The sequence below is a fragment of the Theileria equi genome, chromosome 3, assembly GCF_000342415.1.
Source record: "Theileria equi strain WA chromosome 3, complete sequence".
Lineage (NCBI taxonomy): Eukaryota > Apicomplexa > Aconoidasida > Piroplasmida > Theileriidae > Theileria > Theileria equi.
Window position 1 is genome coordinate 618,012 of NC_021367.1, and position 24,261 is coordinate 642,272.

The 24,261-nt window shown below is 40.7% G+C and overlaps 12 protein-coding genes across 12 annotated transcripts, besides 1 other annotated feature; 7 read left to right on the forward strand and 5 right to left on the reverse strand.

The window, feature by feature from the left end:
* Window positions 1-19: 19 nt before the first annotated feature.
* BEWA_003060 (signal peptide-containing protein) lies at window positions 20-4,088 on the forward strand (the record flags this gene model as incomplete). The annotated part of the gene is made up of 7 exons (XM_004830507.1): window positions 20-281; window positions 3,254-3,360; window positions 3,394-3,506; window positions 3,545-3,697; window positions 3,732-3,807; window positions 3,843-3,882; window positions 3,928-4,088. The coding sequence occupies exons 1-7, from the start codon at window positions 179-181 to the stop codon at window positions 4,086-4,088; spliced, it is 753 nt and encodes a 250-aa protein (XP_004830564.1). The 5' UTR covers window positions 20-178.
* Window positions 4,089-4,442: 354 nt separating this feature from the next.
* Window positions 4,443-5,462, forward strand: BEWA_003070 (hypothetical protein; the record flags this gene model as incomplete). The annotated part of the gene is made up of 1 exon (XM_004830508.1): window positions 4,443-5,462. The coding sequence occupies one exon, from the start codon at window positions 4,443-4,445 to the stop codon at window positions 5,460-5,462; it is 1,020 nt and encodes a 339-aa protein (XP_004830565.1).
* A 495-nt stretch (window positions 5,463-5,957) lies between these two features.
* On the reverse strand, window positions 5,958-7,853 carry BEWA_003080 (hypothetical protein; the record flags this gene model as incomplete). The annotated part of the gene is made up of 2 exons (XM_004830509.1): window positions 5,958-6,317; window positions 6,579-7,853. 2 exons carry the CDS (start codon window positions 7,851-7,853, stop codon window positions 5,958-5,960), a joined length of 1,635 nt encoding a protein of 544 aa, XP_004830566.1.
* Window positions 6,684-6,763: a microsatellite.
* Window positions 7,854-9,500: 1,647 nt separating the features above from the next.
* Window positions 9,501-9,973, forward strand: BEWA_003090 (prefoldin subunit, putative). Its single transcript, XM_004830510.1, has one exon. The coding sequence runs from the start codon at window positions 9,578-9,580 to the stop codon at window positions 9,944-9,946; it is 369 nt and encodes a 122-aa protein (XP_004830567.1). The 5' UTR covers window positions 9,501-9,577; the 3' UTR covers window positions 9,947-9,973.
* Window positions 9,974-10,044: 71 nt separating this feature from the next.
* BEWA_003100 (DNA-binding protein HU domain-containing protein) lies at window positions 10,045-11,405 on the reverse strand. Its single transcript, XM_004830511.1, has 2 exons — window positions 11,068-11,405; window positions 10,045-10,423 (listed from the first exon to the last, which is right to left on the reverse strand). The coding sequence occupies exons 1-2, from the start codon at window positions 11,269-11,271 to the stop codon at window positions 10,103-10,105; spliced, it is 525 nt and encodes a 174-aa protein (XP_004830568.1). The 5' UTR covers window positions 11,272-11,405; the 3' UTR covers window positions 10,045-10,102.
* An 85-nt stretch (window positions 11,406-11,490) lies between these two features.
* On the forward strand, window positions 11,491-14,962 carry BEWA_003110 (hypothetical protein). Its single transcript, XM_004830512.1, has 3 exons — window positions 11,491-11,810; window positions 14,589-14,837; window positions 14,884-14,962. Exons 1-3 carry the CDS (start codon window positions 11,667-11,669, stop codon window positions 14,938-14,940), a joined length of 450 nt encoding a protein of 149 aa, XP_004830569.1. The 5' UTR covers window positions 11,491-11,666; the 3' UTR covers window positions 14,941-14,962.
* A 198-nt stretch (window positions 14,963-15,160) lies between these two features.
* Window positions 15,161-16,327, reverse strand: BEWA_003120 (signal peptide-containing protein; the record flags this gene model as incomplete). Its single annotated transcript, XM_004830513.1, has 1 exon — window positions 15,161-16,327. The coding sequence occupies one exon, from the start codon at window positions 16,325-16,327 to the stop codon at window positions 15,161-15,163; it is 1,167 nt and encodes a 388-aa protein (XP_004830570.1).
* Window positions 16,328-16,787: 460 nt separating this feature from the next.
* Window positions 16,788-17,889, reverse strand: BEWA_003130 (hypothetical protein; the record flags this gene model as incomplete). Its single annotated transcript, XM_004830514.1, has 2 exons — window positions 16,788-17,698; window positions 17,733-17,889. The coding sequence occupies 2 exons, from the start codon at window positions 17,887-17,889 to the stop codon at window positions 16,788-16,790; spliced, it is 1,068 nt and encodes a 355-aa protein (XP_004830571.1).
* Window positions 17,890-18,242: 353 nt separating this feature from the next.
* BEWA_003140 (hypothetical protein) lies at window positions 18,243-19,747 on the forward strand (the record flags this gene model as incomplete). The annotated part of the gene is made up of 3 exons (XM_004830515.1): window positions 18,243-18,625; window positions 18,662-19,079; window positions 19,113-19,747. Exons 1-3 carry the CDS (start codon window positions 18,311-18,313, stop codon window positions 19,745-19,747), a joined length of 1,368 nt encoding a protein of 455 aa, XP_004830572.1. The 5' UTR covers window positions 18,243-18,310.
* A 287-nt stretch (window positions 19,748-20,034) lies between these two features.
* On the forward strand, window positions 20,035-21,081 carry BEWA_003150 (zinc finger protein, putative). Its single transcript, XM_004830516.1, has 2 exons — window positions 20,035-20,144; window positions 20,411-21,081. Exon 2 carries the CDS (start codon window positions 20,416-20,418, stop codon window positions 20,902-20,904), a length of 489 nt encoding a protein of 162 aa, XP_004830573.1. The 5' UTR covers window positions 20,035-20,144; window positions 20,411-20,415; the 3' UTR covers window positions 20,905-21,081.
* A 357-nt stretch (window positions 21,082-21,438) lies between these two features.
* Window positions 21,439-22,673, forward strand: BEWA_003160 (hypothetical protein; the record flags this gene model as incomplete). The annotated part of the gene is made up of 4 exons (XM_004830517.1): window positions 21,439-21,781; window positions 21,883-22,063; window positions 22,295-22,397; window positions 22,456-22,673. The coding sequence occupies exons 1-4, from the start codon at window positions 21,597-21,599 to the stop codon at window positions 22,671-22,673; spliced, it is 687 nt and encodes a 228-aa protein (XP_004830574.1). The 5' UTR covers window positions 21,439-21,596.
* Window positions 22,674-22,841: 168 nt separating this feature from the next.
* Window positions 22,842-24,208, reverse strand: BEWA_003170 (WD domain, G-beta repeat domain-containing protein). The gene is made up of 2 exons (XM_004830518.1): window positions 23,465-24,208; window positions 22,842-23,397 (listed from the first exon to the last, which is right to left on the reverse strand). The coding sequence occupies exons 1-2, from the start codon at window positions 24,017-24,019 to the stop codon at window positions 22,909-22,911; spliced, it is 1,044 nt and encodes a 347-aa protein (XP_004830575.1). The 5' UTR covers window positions 24,020-24,208; the 3' UTR covers window positions 22,842-22,908.
* Between the last annotated feature and the right edge of the window lie 53 nt (window positions 24,209-24,261).

Consider the following 24,261-nt stretch of genomic DNA (forward strand, 5'->3'; position numbering starts at 1 on the left):
TTGTGAGGTGGCACACACCAGTGGACGTTTTCACACACTGGGCCAAAACGTTCACATCTACTCGCTTGTTTATGTTTATCGACAAGTTTTGGCGTTATTGAGCGTCAGTTCATGGAGTAGAGGCGCACGTCTGGAGAATTCCCGTTCTGGTTATCCTTTATAGGCTAAACTGGGAGGAATGACGGTATTTGGGGTCCTCGCCGTTTTAATCGCAGCAGTTGTAGTACAGGGAAAGAAGGAGAAGCAACTGCACACCAAAGATGTTCCCATTTGTGGAGAAGGTAAGTTAGTGTCCGTAGCAAAGCGGAGGATGAGTCCCGAAGAATGAGGGATGCGAGCAGGCGACTGGAAGGAGCCTAAAAGAGTACTCTTCTCAGTACTACCAGAGGCAGTAATGACCTACCGACGTCGAAGACTAGGGAGTATATCACTATGGAATGAGCATAGTTAATGGAACAGTGATGGAGACTCTATTAGCCTAGTGACTGGAGGATAAGTGGCGAGTATACAGAGTATAGGAGCTTCTCCATTAGTGTCTTTCTTAGACTTATTAGGAGTATTTTTAGACTCATTCTACTAGTGGTACTACTGGACGACCAAAGGGAGTCTATAGAATAAGGATGAATGAGTTACCATTATGAGATACCAAACATCGAGTTGTATAATGCAACGATAGCACTATGGGAGCTTCTAATGTTTAGTATTAAAGAAGAACTTAATGTAGTGTGGAGTAGGGATACACTTGGCACTGACATGTCTATTCTGGACTTTGGAATGACGTGAGATGGCAGAATGTATTCGCAAGATTCTTGTGAATGTATTGATAGTTGCTCATTCTGTGGATACTCTCTCTGACGGTGAGCTAGTTGTGAGGGAGGATGAATGAATGGATGAGTAGGGAGTAACTAAGGTACTGGTCTGCTCCCTTTGGTCGCATTGAGACTCTCATGGATCTCAGAGTTTTGAAGGAGCATACTCTCTAATCATGGAGGATGAGTGGAGATGATAACACATTAAAATTAAATTTAAACAACAAATGTAAAGGCGGTACATGTAGTTGCGACTATACTGGCAGTATTACTGCCAGCAAGGATTCTAGCCCAGAATCTGTAAGAGGCTTTGTTGCCTATACTCACAGTATCACAAGTGGAGGAACATTTACTCTCAAGGGAGTATTATATGGAGGTGATACACTAGGTAATGGACAAGATATCTCAGATGTTACCAAAGTCTCCGTTTTCTACTGGGATGGGAATGAAGAGAAGCCACTTATCCTGGAGGTTAAAAAGGGAGCCAATGTCCAAAATACAGAATACTACTATAAACACGATGGAGATGAGCAAGAATTAGGGTATGGTGGTGACGAAAAGGTTTGGAAGCAGCATGGATATCATGGAGGAACATCACTACAAGAGAGGTTAGATGATAGGAATTGTGTCAGGAACAGTGCTATCCCGTTAGATCTTGAGCGTCCCAATAAACCTCTTAATTTTAATTCTGGTGCCTCAAAAGATAAACGTATAGAACTTGTTCACGGCGCGAAACCTCCTCCTGGAAGTGACTACACTACTACCGAATATAAAATCAATGGTTTTCAAACAGGAATTTCCCGAGTAGAGTATAATAAACGAAAACTTGAAGATATCAAACTTCCTTCTGATAGCCCGGTTTCTCAAGTTAGGCTGTTTTCTTCATCTGTTAATACAACAGTGCCTGTTATGGTTAACTTCAAACTACAAAGCGGAGAGTATAGATGGTACTTTAGTACAAACACAGATGGCAATAACTGGCAAGAAGATGGCGGCAGTAATCTGTATATAAACGATAAACCTACTGAAATTCTCACGACCAAATTAGATGGATTCGCTTGCAAACTCCATAATTCTGTCACCATCGATATTACCAAGGGTATGTCAGAGGCTCACGCCAGAAACGGAGAGAATTATTGCTGCGAAGAACATAAAGGTGGTAAGGGTAAGGGTGAAGAAAAGAAGATTTCTGTTACTTCTGTACAAGTTCGTTGTACAGAACATCAGAGCTCAAGTACCATTACAGCCTATAAACACTCCATTTCTGGTGATGGATTAAAGCTCGCAGGCATTAAGTTCTACCTTGACAACAATCAGAATAAAAGAAGACGTGTAACATCTTCCAGCTTAAAGTTGCCTATGGATGGACCAGTTGACGTTTATGTCTTTTACTGTGGTAAGAATCCGGCTCTGGTATATGTTAATTCTGACTGGTTTAGGAAGAGTGCGAAGAGCGATACCAAGAAATGGACACGGTTCACTTTTACTGATATAACAAATAGTGATCTGGATTCAGGCACCCTTAATTGTAAACAATGGAACAAACTCGTGGGAGTCTTTAACAAACTTGACTGCAAACAATTAGAAAAATGCCCTAAACAATCACAATCACGTTCCGAAGAAAATTCCGGAGTACAAGAACCTCAAGATGATGACATTCCCTTGGGAGAATCTGAGGAAGAAGACCCAGTTCTACAAGATCTTGGCCCCTCTGTTTCTACAGGATCTAAGGATGGAAAAGGTGAACATAGTAGTAAAGGGGAATCTAGTAAACTCGGTACTGCCTCTGCTGGTGATGATTCTAATTCTACTGAAGAAGCTGTTATTTATCCCTCCCCAGTATCTAGCGAAAAACTATCAGATGTGATTGATCCTCTTATCAACCTTGGACTAGGTGTAGCTGGCACACTTGGTGCTGCCGGGTTAGGTATTCTAGATGCGACCTGTCAACTGGCTAAGAATGTTCTTACTAATGATAAGGTTGATAATATTAAAGCTGAAGGAGATGAAAAAGTTCTTCAAGCTTCTCAAACTGCTTCTCCTACTTCCTCTGGTGTTGAAACTGTTGTTCAACCTCCTCAACCTGGAGGTGCTAAACCTGAAGCTGTTACTGGTCTTGAAGTTGTTGGTGGAACTGTTGGTCTAGGATCAATCGTCTCTGGCGTTTTTGGTGGATCCGCTGCAACATTTTTTGCAGGATGGAAACTTTATAATCGCTTTAAAGGAGATCCTTGGGTTAGACAGATTTAGGAATCTATGGATGGATACTCATAAGGAATCTATACTGAGTAGTTGCTCTAATGGAATACTACCATAAGAAATTCTATGGAGTATCTTAGTAATACTGGTCTCATCGATTCAGAATTAAGAAGCCCTTTTGCCACTTTCTCACCCTAGCAACCATTTCCATCTGCTACATCATAATAGTTCACACAAACATTTAGGCTACAAGGGTCTTTTGAATCACCAATTCAACAGAGATGATAGTGATGCTCTGATAACTACAGCGGCGTTTTTGTCTAAAAATGCACTAAACTTGTTCACCGGAAATGTAAGTCTTATTACAGACACACAAAACATGCAGATAAGCTATATGAAAATCGATCTTGCACTATCGATATTACCACTAGAAACTCTAAACAATAAATGTTTCTCCATAAGAAATGAGGATGCTCTCCCAAATATCCTATGTGCGGGGTAGGCATTGTTAGTTTATATTTATCCTTTCAACATAGGGGACTGCTGGAAAGAAACGAATGGATTAACGCCATAGAATCGAGCATGCTATGTGCATCCACTGGAGTAAAATCTAGACTTCCATTGATTCCAGGGGAAGAAATTCTTGAAGAAGTCGAGGAAGATTCACCAAAGGGGATAAACCTATTCATGTAAGTTTGATGATTGTAAATTACAATTGCAAAGTCATGACGGTCCAAACGGTCGACCCGAGATTTACATCAATGGCAAGACTACAACGCAGCTCGAAAAGGAGAGAGAAGTATGTTATGTTGTAATGTGTGCATAAACATTCAGGAACTGGCAATGGCGGACTCCTCCGTTGAACCTATAGCAGGTGAGTTCATTTATTTCAATCTAAACATACAATACATTCACATAGACATGAGTCACTTGTTTCATAATCTTCAAGCCGAAGATGGACCTGTTACTCCAGCTCCACTAGATCAAGAGGCAATGGATGAGGCTAAAGTTGAAGCTGGTCTCGTAAGTCCAAACATACCAGAAAAGGGATACTTTCATCTTCACCATCACGAGATTTAAATGGTTTCACCTTTCTATACTCGATTCCCATAGCACAGTTTTCCAAAAGATTTAGGAGCACCCAACTACAAGTCTCATGACAAATGTGCTCTGTTTTTAGAGCTTCATCGACTACTACAAGCCCACACTGCATGCTACTCCAATGGGGTATAGTACTTGATGTGCAGTAATTTACAGATATAAAAGGGCAGTTTACGCTCGGAATTGAAACAAATAGTAGAAAAGGACTTGTTTTTGAAGTCACATATACACTGGTTTTAGCAGTTTAGCCTATCAATCAAAAATTAGACAATTGATTTTTGATCACACCCATTGGCACAAATAAAAGGTAGTATACAGAAAGCGCGAGTAGAAATGGAGTCAAAATATTTGACAGCGGACATTAGCCATAAACCAAGGGCACAGGAAGCCACAATATATCAGGACGGTACAAGGTGGTACGCCTATTTTGATGCTGAATTCCCAAAAGACCCAATAACCACCATTGAGTATTTCCAATTACCTTGGCTCCCAGGATACAAGAAAATTGTCCATAATGCAAATGGCCAATCAAAGTTCAAGGACATGAAATTCAAGGGCACCAGCATAGAATTGATTCATGCGCATTACATTTCTACAATTTCTGTCTACTACTGGAATGGAGATACGGGCTATGATCATCCACTCATAATTCAGGTCGGAGAAGGGAGCTATTATGCAAAGGAGAATGGTGATAGCCACTGGAGTCTTTTGGGCAAAATGGACAATCACGCTCTATTGATGAAACTTGACGAACTCAATTGTGGCGCAAACGATGCGCACATTGTTGACATTTGCCAAGTCAGCGGGAATTACATGTGCCAGAGCTGTAACAATGTCCAGATTTCACTGACTTGTGACGTTTTCAGGGTTGCCTGTTCCGAATTTTGCATGTATACTCACCATGTTAAAAATGGTCACGTAGGACGAACAATCGAGGGACATGTATCTCTACTTGGATTAGAGGCTTCAAAAAATGATAGTAGTCTTTACGTCTTTTGTTACAAGGGTTTTAAGCTGCTGATATCCATGCAACTTTTTTCCATTTTAACTTATGAATTCTTCACAAGGAACGCAGTGTACGGCGAGACCTGGACGAAAATGACCTCTTTAAGTCCTAAAAATCCATACGACATTTACAAGATTCTTGACACACTCAAGAGAGTAGCGGGAGAATCTGATGATGCGCACTCCAGAATGAAGAGATTTGGAATATCCGCTCTGATTGGCGCTGGATTGGCTTGCATTATAATGACTCTCTACTACTTGATACCGGTTAAAAAGGCTGGAGTTGTCATAGAAAGTGTAAAATATATGCTTAAACCAAAAGAGGTGAAGTATCTTACCATGGAGTAGATTTCGTATCCCATTAGCAAGTTGAGAACTTTGGTCATTTGTAAATACACTAAGAATGTTGATACGTGTAATTACCTACCATAATCTTTTCTACAAAATTGTAATTGGTTCAACCAAAGTGCAAAGGGGATAAAGCGATGAGTGTATATGGAGACGTAATTTGGGTAAAAGATTACAAAAGCGTTGCAGTATGGATCCTCTTTGGCAGAGGAAATCCTCCAGTGTTGCATATTTCCGTATGGATTCCATCTGGTAAACTGTAGGTTTTACCGACTCAAAAATGCATATGGACATCATGGCACCAAAATGTCCAGAGTTTAAACTTGCTGTATTGTAATATTATTCATGTCTATCTGAATATTTTGTTTCCCATACGCGCTTCATGATACCATGACTATAACCGGACCAACATATAAACTCATCACTCAGTACTACGATCAAATAATAGAGACTTTGAACAATTATGCCATGGTACGATTACAATCTGTCGACCATCTATCTGTTTCCCTTGTATTTTATATATGCCGACGGAAATGAAAAGTAGGATTCTGAAAGCTTATTCTTGTGCATGAATCCACCAATTGGGACAAAGTCGTAATGAAGCTCCAATTTTATCTTCTTATTACGCAGTCCCCTTGCGTAGTCTACCATGTAGTACTTTGCAATAACGTTTGATCCTGGCTCATAAGCTTCCTCTTCAGTCTTGATGATCTTGTCGTGAATGATAAGTTCATTTCTTTGATGCTTTGCAGTTTCGTAACTTGCGGTAACGTAAAGGAATAAGAGATGTGTGCTCCAATCGAATGTTTCACGCAAGTCATACTTTAAGTATATCTCGATGGCAGCTCGATCGCACTAAATATTGGTGTTTAAGTGTATATAGTATGGGAGCTATAGGTAAATGTAATAAGAGAATGGTATGAGCAGACCGGAGTATAATGTGAGATCAGTCTCGATGAGTTGTGAGTAAACTAGTTACTAATCCATAAAAGCGCTTTATAAAATTCTCCTTGATATACTAATCTTCCAATCACCCATCCATATTAGTACTCCATTAGACCAACTACTCAGTACCCAAACTAGCATCTCCGTAGACAGCCATTAAATCTGTCTAACCCAAGGGTCTCTGGTATGCTTATATAAATGATATCCTGCGAGACCAACTGCGCCACTTCCACCAAAAACGCCTGAAGATATTTTAAGGATGAATCCTAGACCAAAAGCAGCAGGAGCAGCTCCAACACCAAGAGCTTCAGCTTTACCTTCTCCAGCAGCATCTTCAGTAGCAGTAGAAGCAGCAGATCCAGTACCAGGTTCTTCTTCACCTTCAGAATGAGCATTATTAGCACCAGAAGATTCTATAGGTCCAGAAAGATCACCTTCACCAGCTGTAGGAAGAGCAGGCTGAGGTCCTTGAGAAGCACCTAGTGCTGGGGATGAGGATAAAGAAGATTCAGTACATGTTTTCAAGTTTTGACAACCGAATAGTCTTAGTTCCGTCACAAGTCGGTCGAATTCTTCACTGTTATCCTTACAGTTTTTTATATTCTCTGGATCATTTGATATACCCTGTACCCTTGTCCACTGAGAATCATCACCATTAGGCTTCTTGTACCAGTTAACTGTCTGATGGCTCTCTTCTTTAATACAGATCAGTGAGGGTCCATTCCCTGTACAATAGAAAGCATAGACACTATTCACAGAGGTTGGAAATCGTGATCCGTGTAATGTTATATTCTTCCTTTGACTACCATCCTTGAGATAATACTTAATACCAGAGAGCGTACTTTTGTTGCCAATAAAATGTTTGACGTAGGGAATTTGAGAGGCAACTTTATTGCCAGTAACGGAGACCTTTTCTGTTCTAGTACCTTTATGCTTGTCACAGCAGTACGACTTTCCACTCGTATATCTATTGTGAGTTAGATCGATATTTACCGATTTGTAATATTGGCAGTTGAGGTAATCAAGTTTCTGTTCCAGTTCCTTACCGGTGAGTTGAGATTGAGAACCACTATCATGTGGATTCCAAGAGCCACCTCCCTTAGTTATGTAATGTTTATAAGTACCACCTTTCTCCCATATTTCTATAAGAAGGGGCTGATTGTGATTTTTATCTCCAGAGTGATACCATACTGCTAGATATTGAATATTTTCAATCTGTTCTAACTCTGAAACTGGAGTAACTCCAGACGTAACTTTTTCAACATGGAAAGCATTTCCATTACTACCGTTCTTTGTGTGTTTGAACTTCCAAAAGCCTGAGCCAGGAGGATCCTCTTCCTTCTCCAGCTTAACATCTCTTCCACCATTACCTCCATAGTATGTAGGTCCATCTCCACCAGGCTTGTGACTTATATCTATGGTAACGCCGTCTGAAGGAGGAGCCATTTTGGGTTAAGGTCTAAGGAGATAAAGTTGTTAGTTCCCAGATACTCACTCATCCTCCATGATTAGAGAGTATGCTCCTTCAAAACTCTGAGATCCATGAGAGTCTCAATGCGACCAAAGGGAGCAGACCAGTACCTTAGTTACTCCCTACTCATCCATTCATTCATCCTCCCTCACAACTAGCTCACCGTCAGAGAGAGTATCCACAGAATGAGCAACTATCAATACATTCACAAGAATCTTGCGAATACATTCTGCCATCTCACGTCATTCCAAAGTCCAGAATAGACATGTCAGTGCCAAGTGTATCCCTACTCCACACTACATTAAGTTCTTCTTTAATACTAAACATTAGAAACTCCCATAGTGCCATTGTTGCATCATACAACTCGATGTTTGGTATCTCATAATGGTAACTCATTCATCTATTCTTCTAGAGACTCCCTTTGGTCGTCCTCATAGCTCCACTAGTAGAGTAAGAGAGTCTAAAAATAGCCCTAATAAGTCTAAGAAAGACACTAATGGAGAAGCTCCTATACTCCGTATACTCGCCACTTATCCTCCAGTCACTAGGCTAATAGAGTCTCCATCACTCTTCCATTCATTACACTCATTCCATAGTGACCATTACTACCTAGTCTTCGACGTTGGTAGGTCATTCTTCCTTCCGTTGCACTCCAGTAATGACCTTAATCCTACTCTTCTTTAGGCTCCCATAGGTCGCCATAGAGCTCCTTACAGTCGCTTGAGCTCACTACTCCATAGCTCGCATTATACTCACTCCGTTCGTATGCTCTGCATTAAACAAACCTGAGATCGATCGAGTATCAGTTCGTGTGTATTGACATGTCTGACTTCTCCTTTGAATTCCTTCCCGCTCCTAATGTAAATCCCTGACAGATAGTTCAAAAATAGCGCCACAAGTCCGGCAATGACAGCCGTATGGACTATCGAGTACGTTCTCGAGTAAACGTTCAACATCTTGCCGCGTGTGTATGGACAAAAGTGCGAGTAGCCTCCTGTGGATTCCGAGACTCAACCAGTCTAGGGAAGATGTATGTATACCTCTATTTTTGGGTACAAGAGACGAGTATACGCCGAAATTAGAGAGCGCAGGTCACACAAACGCTGAGCCTCGTCTATGGGTCAAAATCTTCGTATGTCACACCCCAAACGCCTTCCTGCCGGCGCTTCTTTGTCCTTGGAAATTATTTAAACCACAAAATTTCTCAAATGACCATCCAGAGGCCAATTTTACTCCAACTGACCTCCCCACTGGGTCCTCGGGGTCCCTCGGTCGCCAGTACAAGTTTTTGGCGCAAATTTACGGCTAAGAAAACGGAGGATTGAACAAACCCAACTGTCATAGGAGTGTACAGACGAGAAAACCGCAATTACGACGTCACCGCTGGGCGAGGTGTAGGTGTAGCAGAAGATTAGACGTTGACCTACGGCAATAGGAGCGCTAAAGAGACAATAAAGGCGAGGTGTGCCGATTACAGTAGCTGTAGGTAGGAAACAAAGTTGTTGGAAGGTGCCGGAAGAAGCGGTCTGGAACTGCTTTAGATTTTGGAGCACTCGTCATAGTTTTGACTCTATAAGGTCTATAGTGACTGCCATAGTGCAAGTTTTTGGCTCCTTTCAGTCGCCCATTTGCTCATCCACCTTACGGTGAATTCCCAATCCTCCGCTTTGCTACGGACATTAGACCATTTACTGATAAAATGGCGAGCAAGATAGATTACGAGATAACAGAGGAGGATCAAACGAAAATCACAACTTTCAGTCTGATGCATGACAAGAGACTAAAGTTGGAACAACAGTTGGAGGTTTTAAATAACCAGACTGGGCTCATTTCAGACGCCCAGGATGAACTCTTGATAAACATGGAGACTCCGCTCTACAAAATCGGAGATTGTTTCATGAAACTCACTGAACAAGAGCTCGAATCTGAACTCGAAAAGGTGAAGGAAGGGCTGCAAGAAGAAGCAGACAAGACAAAGGAACGGATAGAAACATGTAAGAAGGAGTGCGATTCACTAAAGGCGTCTCTATATGCCAAATTTGGAAGCAGAATTAACCTGGAAGCATGATTCTGAGTTTCCATGTCTATTGGTCTAGGGACCACGCAAAATATCGCAGAGGGATGCACGGCATAACAGTGGCATTAAAATTTTAGAGTAGAATCGTATATAAAACTTAAAATATATTGTATTTGGCGCACCACTAGCCGTGTATTTCTGTATCTACTAGTATGTGTAGTTGGTGAATCTCTGCTTCTTTCCCTTGAGCTTGTCGTTGATTTCGCTCTTGAGAGTGTCAGAAAACCTCAAATTCGGTACATAGACTGGCTTTGCCATAAATATTTCCCCGGTCTGCAAGTTTCTCATTCTACGTTCACCTCTCAAGCTGTTGTGGAAGACTCCAAATTTGGAGATGGAAACCTCAGAGTTCTCTCCCAAATGTTTTGTGATAGATTTGATGAACTCGTCTACAACAGCGCCAACTTCCTTCTGGGTCTTGTTGAGGGTCTCCGCGACCTCGGTTATGAGTTGTCTCTTTGTCACAGTCTAAATGTTTTCATGAATGAGTGTATTATGAATATTGATGCAGCAAGTACTCGACCATAGTCAGGGCCATTTCCAGAATTTGCGAGTATCACTATTCTACTAGGGGAGTCTAGAACTTGCAACTAACGTTGAAGATCAGAGAAGCCTTGGTGGCGCTAGGGGAAATTAATAGAGGAGATATAGGATGTTTAAAGATATTTGCAATCATCATCTTGAATCAAGAGTAGTGATGACAATGAGTCGCAGAACATGCTAAAAGAAAACGCAATAAATACAAATGACCCGAGTGCCTCGAGACAATAGTATCATGACTATACTCTGTCTCCACGACCTCATTGTCACTTTTTTGGTCAAGTAGATTCCATGTCGTCGTCTCCTGGCCTATTTGCCACGGTGGTACTCCACTTTGCCATACAGCCATCAAATGTCAGTCTCCGGTACCCATACACAGACTATAGGCTATCCCTAACAATTTTGAGCTGATCTGGGCCATTATAATCTCGAAATCTCCTCTTGTATCTCTGTAAACCGTCTAGTATCCAATAGTGACACCCCTCGCAAACTAGATGGATTCCCTTTGGCCTTGCGTTCATATACAGAAAGCACAACCATTTGCCCAGTGGAATTATTCATATTCTACTAACCTCCTTTACGTTTGAAGATCCAGCGTATGTTGCAGCGTGTCTCTTTACCTGTGATGTGAAAGAAGGTGGTGTATTTGTTAGGAATCCTGCCTTTTGTGGCACATGATAGCTTATGCCGACGATACTGCTAGAGCTGTATTGCCCGCATGTCACCGCGAGTATATTCAAGACCACGAATAACTTATAAGCCGTAAAGCTTCTCATTTTAAATATTCTCCTGGACTTGTAGAGATTCTTCTATATATAGTGGTGAAGTGACAAAGAATACTGAATCACGAATGAATTTTTAAACAACACATGATTCAGATGAAAATATCATTCATATGGAAATTCCGTGGGAGCATGAAGGCCAACGCCCATATCTACACACCGGAAGGTGTGGGGAGGCGGTGGAATCCTCAGACAGGCCGTTCACACACTGCAACTTTGTAGGAAAATATGCAATGAATTATCCCTCGGCTCAAGTTTTAGGGGGTTTTGTGGGTACTAGGAAAATTCTCAGTCTTCCCTAGAAATTTCTCCGCACTTGTAACTCGCCTTTATTCGCTTATACCTTGCCGTTTGATGCTTCCCGCCTATTCTAAAGGTATGGAGATAGAATGGCCACAAATAGGCGAATTCACGAACGGAATGTGGCCGACAGACTGGACGTCTGCCTCGCTGGTGTAAAGTATTGCGAAAACGCCGACAGGGACCTAAAGCTGCTGCTTTTAGAGGCACATGACGGATTAAACAAGGCCAAGGTATGTTTATATGGATGTGTAGCAGGAGAGATCTACGTAGAGAGTGAGTGTAAGGGTAACTCCACGAATTTTATCGGTCCATTGCGGCTAATGGAAGCATTCTAGAGCGTATTGTAGCTATGCAGGAGTTTATCTTTGGATAATGAATTGCCTATGGTAAGCAAGCAATCTACTTGGTAACTGAGGATGTATACGGAATAGATACATATCCAGGATTACACTTTTTAGGGTCATATTGTTCGTTATAGAGCTGCTAGTACATTAAATGGAACCCAGTTGAGGTTGGAAAATAATAACATCTAGAAGTACAGTATGGTCAAAGGTGTACATAAGGGTTGCCACAGGATGGCTACACATTTGAAATATCCAATAGCATTATTTCGTGGTATTTGTGTAAAGGTTATCTAATGTCTCAGAGTGCCATGTATATGGCTCTATACTCTATAGAATTCTAGATGGAATTGTGGCACTTCTGGAGAAGGAAATTATATATAACTTACGGGTATAAAAAAGGGACATTGGAATGAGGTTTGCTCAAGTTTTATACGTACTGGTTACACTCGAGCTTTGTCACTGTGGAGATGATCAAGGTTATCAGAATGTTCTACCCGAAGGTGCTCCCCCTGAAGACTCTCCTTATATACCTATTCACTTAGCTGAGACCATTCCCAACACCCCTCTACCGACTACACCTCCTCTTAGGTATACAGTGACTATCACAAATCCTAACAATGCTCTCTACGAATCCTTCTTTTATAATTACGACGACAATTACATTAACCTAATTGTTCCTACGCGAGGAGTATCGATAAACAAAATTCTCTACAATGGATCTAAAATATGGATTCCAATGCCTGATGAACAGCTCGAATATTGTAAAATATTTTTAAGGGATGAACAACCTGAAGTTCTATTCATCAAAACTACGGGTGATTTATTAGCAAAGGAATATTACAAGAGCAAGACTGATGGAGACGAATGGATTGATTGCTCTAGTACGTGTCTTGAAAAGATAAAAATGTTGAAAGTTTTTACACCAAAGAAGGGAGAAGCCATATTTTACCTTGAAGACTCTCAAGATACAGAAGAATGCACTATTTTCGAAACTCATCTTCTGGGTATTACTACAAAGCATTTCTTTCCTAAATCTGGATATGATATTGTTAAAGTAAAACATCAAGGAAGGTCAGTGTGGAGGGCTACTGAGAATAAAAGGTGTCTATTTTGCACAATCTACTTCATAGGAACATCACCTTACCTGCTTCATATGAAAATTGCCTCCCCTGAAAAATATTATCACAAATACTTTGAAAAACGGCAAAGATGGAGACGTATAACAGTAGAATTATTTAATGATAAGCTCGAAACATTAATGGATATGCATATTAGTTACAGTAATGGTTACGAGAATCTTAAAAATATTTCACTAGAACTAGGACAAAAGCCATCTCTAGAGAAGAAAAATCTCAAATCAGATATCAATAAACCCATAGAAGTTATAGATAAGCCAGAAAATACGCCACAAAAGTTGGAAAGGGAGAGAAGTAGAGGTTTTTTGAGAATATTCGAATGTATTTGTCCTTGCAAAAAAAAATCCAAGAGGCACATCTCAGATAAGAAAAAATCGGATACACCCACTGCAAACGTTTCGTATGTCAAAGTACCCGTAAAATATATACATTGTGAGTTTGAAAATACAACTGAAAAGGTAACAAAGGCTTCATTGGAAGTTCCACTTGAACCTCCTTTGGTCGAAGCTTCAGGACAAAAAAGAGCTAGATTGGTCTCTATTACATCACTTGAAGACTGTCCATTCTTATCAGTTGGGTCATATGGATCAGTTATAAATTTGGTGGTACCAGATGAGGAACTTTATCAGTCCTTTGACTATTACTACGATAACAACCCTATAAAGCTGATAGCTCCACTTCCTAAAAGCCACGTCACAAGACTTATGAACGGTGATGAGGTCATCTGGAGATCTCGTCACAGAGAAATCCTAAAATATGCCAAACTATATCTCAACAAAGATAGGGAGCCTGATATAGCACTGGTCGTAAGCGGCAGCTTATGTGTATTGTACAAGAATTATTATGCAAAGAATGGCGATCTGTGGAAAGTATTTATAGGGAATTATCAGGAGAAAATTTGGGCCTTGCGGACAATCCCAGACACTACACACACAATCGCCATGAACTTGGAGAATAAAGAAGATACTGACCAGTGTAGAGTATTTGTGACCCATTTATATGGAGTGCATACATATTTTCATAGTCCAAAGCTTGGCTATGTTATCAACGAAGTCAAGGACGGTGATATTCCTGTTTGGAAAGCCGAAAAAGGGAGTGACAAAAAGTGTCTATCTTGTGATGTGTACACATCTGAAAATATGCGACCATTACTTCTTCTAATGGTTAAGGATAGGGACCAAAATTATGCATTACACTTTGAGAAATTGGACCTGATATGGAATCGTGTTTCTCTAAAAACATTCAATAAGAGACTTAATAATATGACCCAATCTGAACAACACTAATAATAACAAATATTACCACTTAATGCAATGATTCCTGCAAATGCTCTCTACAAGCTTCCGTATTGATTCTATATCTATTAAAAGCGCTATGGAAATAGCTCTGGGATATATAAAGTTCCAAGTTCCGCATGATATAGTTTCTGAGACGTCACGTTGCAATAATACACTTGTATGCCTATATTGTTCTCTCTTGCAAACTCATTTTCAATACTAATTCCTCTAGCGCTCACAACTTAATTCAGGAAGCTTGTACAGCCAAAGAACATGAAGCTGGAAAATTGTCTGCGAAATATAATACTTCAAAACTCTCGAAATTGACTCAAATCGCAAAGGAAATTGTGGAAAATAATTCAAATATCGCAAATAAATATAAACAAGAGGAAATCAAGGCAGCTATTGATATATTTGTACCATATGTACAAGCCATAAAACTGGTGGAACAAATGGAAAAAAATTATAATCTTGTCTATGAAAGGATTCTCATAAACGAGGTATGTTCTATATTCAATACATCCCTTAAGCTATTTAAAATTTTAGGAAATATACAGACTCTACAAGGAAGATGAGTCCAAGCTTGAATCTGAACTGAATTGAGGGAAATCAAGATTTAATTATTCAAATTTTCTATTTATTTAACTTATATTGTTGTCCTAATATGCCATGTCCTTGGGTAAAGTGCTCTGATCACCATCTATCTTCACACGTTCATGGAACATTAGGATCGGATAGGCACTGATACCAACATGTACATGCTAGGGACACACTTATACATCGTTCAGAGCATATCAAATATTTAAATAGTAAAGATATCCATTCAGTCGTCCAGGATTTCTTCATATACCTTTTGGGCTCTCCACAATCCTCCACTCCTCGTGAAGCATATTGATGTTTCTTCACCGCTAAGGTTTCGAATGTGCAGAGTAAATAGGGATGGTCTTCTAGATCTAAATAGTAGGATAGCGGTGTGACAAATTTCGCCTTCTCTAGCTCTCCATAGCTCTTTTTTGTACTCTACTACTTTGGCAATGTGTCCAGATTTTGGGATGTACTTGCGATGACATTTACTCCGTTTGCCTATTCTGCTAATGAAAAACTGTTTTGAGTCTGTGCTGTTTATATCCAAAATCGAGGGTACGTTTTGTTCAAGTTCTTTCCCTTTGTTGCATGCACCATCTGCTTCGTCCTGGGGATTGGTTGGAGTTTCCTTAGGCTCTCTTACTCTTGAAAGTAACCAGGAAAAGTAGTATCTGTAGGTTATTTGCATGTGGCTATCTCCCTTTACTTTAAAATATATTTGTTTTCCAATGTAAAGGGGGTTTATAATGAGGATCCTTATAAATGCTGTGTCGCCGCCGTCATGATCCACGCTAACTCTGTGACATTCTTCTCCCTCTTGATTTTCCCATAGGATAAGTGGGCCGTATATCACCTTAGTAACGGAAGCTGCGGTTATTAGTGTGTATTCTGTGGTATAAAGGTCTTGAGTTTTTATTTCCTTAACCTCAAAATTGCGCGAATTTTTACTTCTAACGTTAAGTATATAATTTTTAGAATTTGGCAGGTTGTATAGCTTCCTTGTTTTCTCCTTGTGTTCCTCCATTTTGATTCTTCTCCATTCAACTGTTTCTTGTCCTGAATCAGGCCTTGTTACTATCCTTTCGGAATATTTCATGAGAATTGCAGAATTAGATCCAAATGTAAAGAGCTTCACCAGGGCTGGAACTCCCTTTTCATAGTGTACAACGTAACCGAGGCACTTTTTCTTGTTGTTACCACGCCAAATTAAATTCTCACCATCAGTAATCTTTGTAGGACGGTCCTCCCTTGCAAAAAAATGTGTGTAATACTCCAATCCTTCGACATGAAGACTTAAACTTGTAAACCCTTCCGAATCTTTGTTTCTGCTGATATCCCAAGACTCTTGATAGGAAGCAGAAATTTGGCAAAGAAAGAATAAAAATAGAAAATTAGACGATTTCATACTTTTAGTATTCAACAAAACTGGTGCATTGCGATTGCACTCTAAAGTGTATCAAAGCAATAAGATAATCATACAAAGCATTTGTAGCGCTTGTGTTTTATAGGAAATTGAAAATTTATATGCGATGGGGACCGACATGAATTGGTGGCAAATAAAAGGAACAAAATCATATTTTTACACTCTATAATTTTGCACATTTTCATCCCTATAAAAAGTTGGATTTGAACTAAAAGTGTGGAACTTGTGCCCAAGACATGGAATAAATGGTGGTAACTACATTTGTGCATGTAAACATTTATTCAATTTTTATGATGCTGTAACATTCAAATTAGAGTGTGTGTAGATGTTTTTGTCGATTGAACAAAATGACAGTCAATTTCTGTCTCCCATAAAGTTTTTCTGGATTCCGTCCCCCTTTGTTGTATCTGTTGAAAGCCTCTCCTGTTCTCCTTAAACCATACTAATTTAAAAGAAATGAAATTGCAGAAAATAGGACCTCAAGACTCTCACTTTTTCCGACAATACGGCCCTTGAGGTACATGTCCAAGTACGCGGCATGAGCAATAGGATTCTTGAGTCCCCCAACAACGATTGTTAAAATCATGAGAGACACCGCATCTTCGCTGGAACTAGAATTGCTCAGCAATATTGCACGATCTAAATACTCCAACTTTTCCTGTGGCACCTTTGCATTCTCCATCTTGCGAAGAGCTTCCGCACTAGGGAGTATGTTCATTTTTGTAATTTCATGTCTGCTCTCAAAAATCAAGAGTGACAAGTTTAAATTCAGCTCATTTCTCAATTTTGTTATGCGATTCTGAATTACGGTGTCCTTGCTGGAGTAGGAAGTTGTCAAGTAACTCCAAATTGCAGCGTGTAGGTTGCTATAGGCATAATTTAATGCGATACGGAATATTTTATCTTTAAATGTCCTTGGATATTCTTTGCTATCATCCAGCAGTTTAGATATTGATTTGTCAACCATGTTGGATATTATATTTGCAGTCTCAGATTCGTATCCAGGGACGATAACAAATGTCTGTCTGAACCTTTCTAAATCACTGGAAAATGTCTTGTGGAATTCCTTATTCTCCTTTGACCATCTATCAACGATCTTTTCAACGTCTCGATCAAAATCATAGAGTAGACACTCAATATCCTTACTATTTGATTCCAAGAGATGAGAGTCCGTTACTACAACTTTTACGGACTTTGAAGACTCTATAATCTTGTCCTTTTTGATGATATTACAGACGCAATCATTCTTGAAACCATAACTCGTGTGCACAGAGTCACCGTCAATTTCCACAGCTTGTCCAGCAAGATTTATATAGTGATTTTCAATGGCTGTTTCTTGCAATACATGTACCTCTGCAGTGATCATAACGGTTACAGCTAAACATACCTATGAAATCTTCCGTAATTTCAACTCCAACTAGAGAGTGAGAAGCCGGAATGACAATGATCTTTTGGGTCTCTGTGTCGTTGAATATAAACTCGTAGAGCGGTGTATACGTCGTTTTCAGGATAGACATGAACGGGTTAGTTGATATGTCATCCATCTTGCTTCCAATTTGCCCTGTAGTCGTCTCTTTGACCATGTGTTTTATGACAATGAGCGAGGTCTAATGTGCCTGTTTTGTGACTCCAGACCTAATTCATACAAATTTCTGTCCTTATGTCTCAAATTGACTCTGTGAAAGCCTGAAAGTCTCCTCGTTTGTAACGTCTAGTAGCTCCTTTCAATTGACAAATAGACTCTGAGATCCTTACACCTACCCCTTCTACGAATATCTAAAGTTTACCGGTCCACATTTTAACCCGGAAGTAGCCTAAAATATGGACTGAAGCCCCTCTGTGTGGACACACCTGCCGTGGTGTCGACTGGCCTCGTTCTCCACTCTCGTCCGTCGTCAGTCTCTTTAAATTTCTCATTCGTTAATGGCAGCCTTTCCTTAATTTTGTGATCCGGGCCTGCTCGAAATGTTTATGGTAATAAGAGATTTGGCCCTGACGCAACTTCTGGATAAGGTGACCCGGAAATCAGACCTTGCGATCAAATTCAGGAAAGTTCCCGGCGGCCTTTTTGAAAAATGTAAAAACTGCAATGTATGTACAGTAGAACGTAGTCTATATAATGTAGCAACGCTTATATCGGAACCCCTGGCCAGGGGATGTACAGATTTAATCATTTACCTCGTCGTTGGAGACGAGAGTAACTTATACTCTGCCATACTACTCGACTACATCCGCTCATTATACTCGCTTGTCATTCTACAGGCCCAGAGGCTCAACAGGGTAAGTCCAAATGGTCATTTCTCACTCCTCGTTTAGATTGATGAATTCGTAAATCCAGATAGAGTAAACTTTACAATTCTGCCCGTTGCTGATTGGAAAGTGCTCCTCGAAGATGATATTGAGGTTATAAAAATGGAACAAGTCGGCAGATCTTCTCTGCGAAGCAGGCTACTCGAGCCTCGTCCATCTGATGATGGCAGTCGCGAAGAGCACTCGTCCCCTACAGGTCCTGGTAAAGGGGTGGTGCCACGGAAACGTGAGACTTACATACTGCCGGAATTGCCAGAGTATACATTTACGGAATTTTACAAACGGTTTGTCGATATAAATCCGGGGGACGGCACTGAATCCTGGAAAAGGCAGGGGCCACTGGAAGACACTGGTACAATAGACTGTCTCGGAACTAGTTGTGCCAATCTAGTTGTTGAAAAGTATGAAAATGTAATGTGTTGTGGTACGTCTCCTTGTTGTTAAACATTTTGTACAGGCACATTTGACCGTCTACACTTTGGCCACAAGGTTTTGCTACTAACTGCATTTTTGTCAAGTGGAAGAAACTTGAATGTTGGCATCACAGCCTCCAAGGAGATGCTAGACAGCAAGGAGTATATGGAGCACATTGAACCATTTGAAAAGAGACAAGCCAGAGTTACAAGATATCTCGGGGAAATGAAGCAGGTCTACTGCAGAGGTACACACCAAGACGCAAAAATTACCTATGGTGATGGTACTAGCACCTGTGGTAGTGGTCGAGTTGCTGAACCAAAAAGGGTAAACTACCACAACTGCGACTTTCTACCCTTTCACCAGGGCAATAGGTTGGAAGAGGACCGGTGCAACGATTCTATAAAGGACGAAACATACGAGGGAGCTTGTTCGAACATTACAATCTTCCCTCTGATGGATCTGCTGGGACCTTCCAGGTACATCAAGGAGCAATTTGCAATGATTGTAACGTCTGAGATTATACAGGGAGCCAATGCTGTTAACGAATACAGAAGGGGTGCAAACCTCTTTCCATGGCACATTATCCTTATCGGATTTGTCGTACGTCCAGGGAAGGAATCCGATACATTTCCCAAACTCAGTTCATCCTTTATAAGGAGGCGACTGACCATTTAATCTCGTTCATACACTCTACATGTTAGCACAGTAAAGCCACACCTCTGGAGTCTAGGGTATCCCCTCAAATCTTCAAGTTGCTATCTGTCCACTTTCGGTGTCTCCCTCCGGGCATGCAAGCCATAGACTAGGGCACAGATGCCCATCAAGCAGGACTAGACCGAAACATACGATAAATTTCAGCGGAAGCGAAAGATCTAGTAGATCAAGTTCTGCAAAGAGTCTGCAGAGTCGATGCATTTCGTGCCTGTCGGGTAGCTCCAGGCAAGGGAGCGCCAGCGCTAGTCAGATTATTTTTAAAGTAATCGAGGGTTTGGCGAGTTTTGGCTCAGAGGAAATTTAACGCAAAGATATCGCACAGTTTTGGCAAGTCTCACAGCGGAGACGGAACCTTTTGGTAAGTTTTTCCCTTTGCGATCTTTATCTACCGCGTGCCACTCAAAGGGATAATCTGTGCCCTTTTTCAACATACGGGCTTGTAAACGCAATAATCTTTGCGATTTAAGAGGTGGAGGGGCATCTGGCAGGGGAGAGCGGCCCTAGCCAGTGGTTAGATGTGATATTTAGATCTCAAAGGTCCCTCTGTTTGGGCTAATTTGTCACTTGTTAGACGTTTTGCATTCTTGAAAACCATTGGTGCATTGGCTTCATAAAAACGTTTAGGCAAGATGGAGTCAGAGCGCAACGAACAGGCTACAGAGCCTATAATGTGCAAGAACGGCTGTGGTTTCTGCGGAAACCCTGCCAATGAAAACTTGTGTTCCAAGTGCTATCGTGAATACATTAAAAGTCAGACATACAAGTGCGAGAGCCAGGCACCAAACTATGGCGAAGAAAAGGACGTTTCCTATGAGAAGGGAGTCGAATCAAATGAAAAGGCTGAGATTAAAGACGTGATCAACGACACGCTCACTGCAATGCTGAAGACACCAGAGCCAGAAGCGGCTGCACCACCTGTACAGGACACATCCAGGTGTTACATGTGCAGAAAGGCAGTTGGACTCTTGGGCTTTGGATGCAGGTGTGGATTCACGTTTTGCAGCCTACATCGCCAAGCAGCTGCGCATAACTGTGCCTTTGATTACAAGGCATTCAACAAGATGCAACTCGAAAAACGTAGCGTCAAGGTCGTTGCCGACAAACTCGAAAGGTTGTAAGTGGACGGACCCCTACTTTATGGTCATTTGCAACGTTACGACTGGCAAGGCTGGGACAGACTCGGAACGGTGGCATAGGATTCAACTGCAACACCAAGAGGAGGCGCATACCCTCGATAATACGCACTGTATATACACACTGCCAAATTCAATGGCGACTTAACTTTTATTCCATCCGTGGGTTCGCATTCTAGGATTCTTTCAGTGTGCGCCAAGGTGCTCTGCCGACTGCCGGTGGAATCTTCGCACCTCGCTCAAGTTTACTTTGAATTTATAATGTGTTAGTATGGGCTCTAGTGACTTCCATGTGAAAACCTGAAAAAGAGCCTATTGCTACACATTTCAGGCTTGCATGACTACTGTCGCTCCTTCTTTGACATCTGGGCTCAAAACGCTCTGTATTTAATCTGTTTTACCTTAAAATCATTGCATACGCTGCCATTCAGCAATACATGGTCATTCTTTCATAGAATCCTTCTTTGTTTTGTAGGCTCTTCTTCAGGAATCCGCGAGTCAACTCTCGCAGATTTAATCGTCATTAACCCAAAGGTTTAGGTCCTCCTACGCTGAAGCCAAGTCATCGTTGGGAAGCCGTACTACACACTCCAAAGAGGATTAAAGCCTAGACCTTTTGAAAGACTAAAACACGTTGCTGCAAAAGATAGAGACAACTAACTTGTGAAAAGAGCAAGATGAACTGGTTTGGAGCTGGTGCAAAGGTCAATAACTACGTCCCAAGTCTTGGCAACCCTTCAGTCAAGTACAATGACATCGACTACAACTTTGACAACAACCCAGAGGCAGACTACCTGCTAGCCAATATGACTCCTTTCAAGCATTATAACAACCAGCTGTACAGCAACAACTACAATGGAAGGTAAGACCTTAGGTATAAGTTAAATGCGCTGGGCATCCTGCAAAGCTCTATGGCGATCTTTATACCCCCAGTATTTGTGCATGCTCACATAACCCATTCAGTACATGTGATACCTGGACGCGTCAGAATCCACTGTATATGCTTTCTGGAGATGATTTGATTTATACGGCTAGAGGATCAGATCATGAGCTTCTCATGAGGTACCTAAATGATGGCAGCTTGGACTCGTCAAGACAATCTTTTGATGAATCCGCACTAAATTACCTTTTTATAGATCAACTGGTAAGTTTATAAGCGGGTGAATTCGGCGTAGGTGACCAAATCCTTAAGCAAGAAAATCATTGCAAATAGACCGTACAGTGTCTAGGGGCAAACATCGCAAGATGGAATATACCTGGCAATATTCTCTAGCCTGCAGAAACGGTACCAAGTCGAAAATTCCTGTAGCCGCACTCGACATTTCCCTTACCCGTAGACACCCGCTCCCTGACTCACACCCATGCAAATATTTAGGTCGATAGTAATCTCTCGTATAGCATGGAAAACATCCATCTAGATGAATACTCTGCAGATTTTTACCAATATCCATACATCCCCGATCAAGAACCAGGAAGAGGTTTGTTCTAGATTTCGAGACTTTACGAATCTCGTTGACAAATTTAACATCCATTCAGTACAAAAGTCCAATTCATCGTATTCGAACAAGCTACAAGAGAATAAATCGGAAAGGTATGAGCCACAATATATTTTGGAGGGAACTGGAACAATTTTGAAAATCGTAGAAGCCCTTGAGCTTTGGCTTAGAAACACTAGCGCCGAGAATAATAATTTCAGAATGAAAAAGCAATTTACCAAAAACGACAATTTTGTAGTTGTGATTAAAAAGCAGTAACTCTTGATCTTTCCATATTCTCCTCTAGTTTTCTCACAAAATCTTGTCCCTTTGCTAAGTAACCATGTAGTAGAGAGCAGTACACCATCTATGGTTTGAATTTTCAAGTGTATATGTATGCCTTTACAAATTAAAAAAAGTTCTCACCAATCTACGGGTGTTGTATTCCTACTGCGTTTGCGATTGTTTACAATTAGAAATCTATACATTCCGTTATGCACTCTTCATTTACAGTCTACGTGTCGATTTGAAAGGTGGAAACATTGAGTAAATTCTTTGGTTTAATGCCTCCGTCAAGTGATATATTTAACCATCTCCCAAGTCTCAGTTCTGTACCAATGGCGGAGTAGAGAACTATTCCATCCGGTGTTTCGGTAATTTTTAAATCATTTACAGAACCCTTGAAATCAAAGGTTGATACTATTGTCATCTCACACTTTGAGTAATCTTTACTAAAACTACATTCAACAAAGTGCAGTTTTCCAGCACTCGTTCCAACAATCAATAAGTCATCAAATTTTCGAATACAATTTATACATACGCCTTTTCCAATAGACAAAGAACCAATATGAAGCTTAAACTTTATGGAATAAACCAAAAGATATTCGGAATCCAAACCAACAGCGAAAACATAATGCGGAGTCTTTTGCATAACAACGCAGCTCTCCACATTCTGGGATAACTCTATAGGTACCTGGAATGCCAAATGAGTTCCTCTATTCACCTAAACAATTTTTGTTTTATGGTATATATGGATAGCATCTTCAAAAGCTATGTATAACAAAACTTACATTCCAGAGTCTCGCAGTCCTATCGCTTGCAGAGGTCAAAATACGCTCGTAGTTATCCCCAAAACTTACTGAATATTCATCCTCTTCTTGGATAAAAGGAAGGGTGTCTATATAGTTCACAGAGGCCGTATGTCCCACCAAATCGTGGATTGGAATCTCCAAGTTTCGGGTGTCCCAGACTCGTACCTTCCTATCAAATCCAGCTGAAACGAGTACATTATCTGTTAGATACTTTACATAACTTATTTGATCCTTATGAGCTGGAAATTCATTGATTTTATCTTCTCTAGTATCGATTATATTAACCAGGCCTACATTCGTTCCACAAATCACCGTCCCCTGTGTGATATCAACGCTCGTTGCGTTGCACTTTACAATGTTGTTCTCAATTAAATTGTATCTCTTTATAGTTTTCAACCCAGTCTGCGATAATTGGTCCAGTTCAACCGTAGAATCCTTCCCACCTGTTGCAATGACCTCGGAGTGGACTGCCACTGACGTTATGCAGTTCTTATGGGATCTTTTCTCCACTGAACTCTGCAGTTTAATCGTCATTTTTGAAATTCTCCTGAGTATTTCCGTATATTTTCCTATAGTTACGGTTATTTTGCGATCTGGGAGATATGCTCCTATTCGTGGCTCGTACAGCCTATTGTAGACTTTACAGTTCCCTGTTCACTTTAAATTTCAATTCTACTGGGTATTTAAGAAGTTGAGGCATTCACATTCATTTTATTCAGAGTGGAATTTTCTCTCCCCCGACCAAACGCCCAGAGTGCCATCACTCGCCACTAAAT

What these genes read in the sequence shown, in the direction of transcription:
- BEWA_003090 (XM_004830510.1), top strand. Translation starts at nt 9,578, where the DNA reads ATGGCGAGCAAGATAGATTACGAGATAACAGAGGAGGATCAAACGAAA.
- BEWA_003100 (XM_004830511.1), bottom strand. Translation starts at nt 11,271, where the DNA reads ATGAGAAGCTTTACGGCTTATAAGTTATTCGTGGTCTTGAATATACTC. An exon ending in GATCTTCAAACGTAAAGGAG is followed by an intron (nt 10,424 to 11,067) that starts GTTAGTAGAATA and finishes GAAAACATTTAG; the next exon opens with ACTGTGACAAAGAGACAACT.
- BEWA_003110 (XM_004830512.1), top strand. Translation starts at nt 11,667, where the DNA reads ATGGCCACAAATAGGCGAATTCACGAACGGAATGTGGCCGACAGACTG. An exon ending in ACGGATTAAACAAGGCCAAG is followed by an intron (nt 11,811 to 14,588) that starts GTATGTTTATAT and finishes AACTTAATTCAG; the next exon opens with GAAGCTTGTACAGCCAAAGA. An exon ending in AAAGGATTCTCATAAACGAG is followed by an intron (nt 14,838 to 14,883) that starts GTATGTTCTATA and finishes TTAAAATTTTAG; the next exon opens with GAAATATACAGACTCTACAA.
- BEWA_003150 (XM_004830516.1), top strand. Translation starts at nt 20,416, where the DNA reads ATGGAGTCAGAGCGCAACGAACAGGCTACAGAGCCTATAATGTGCAAG.
- BEWA_003170 (XM_004830518.1), bottom strand. Translation starts at nt 24,019, where the DNA reads ATGACGATTAAACTGCAGAGTTCAGTGGAGAAAAGATCCCATAAGAAC. An exon ending in GGACTGCGAGACTCTGGAAT is followed by an intron (nt 23,398 to 23,464) that starts GTAAGTTTTGTT and finishes AAAATTGTTTAG; the next exon opens with GTGAATAGAGGAACTCATTT.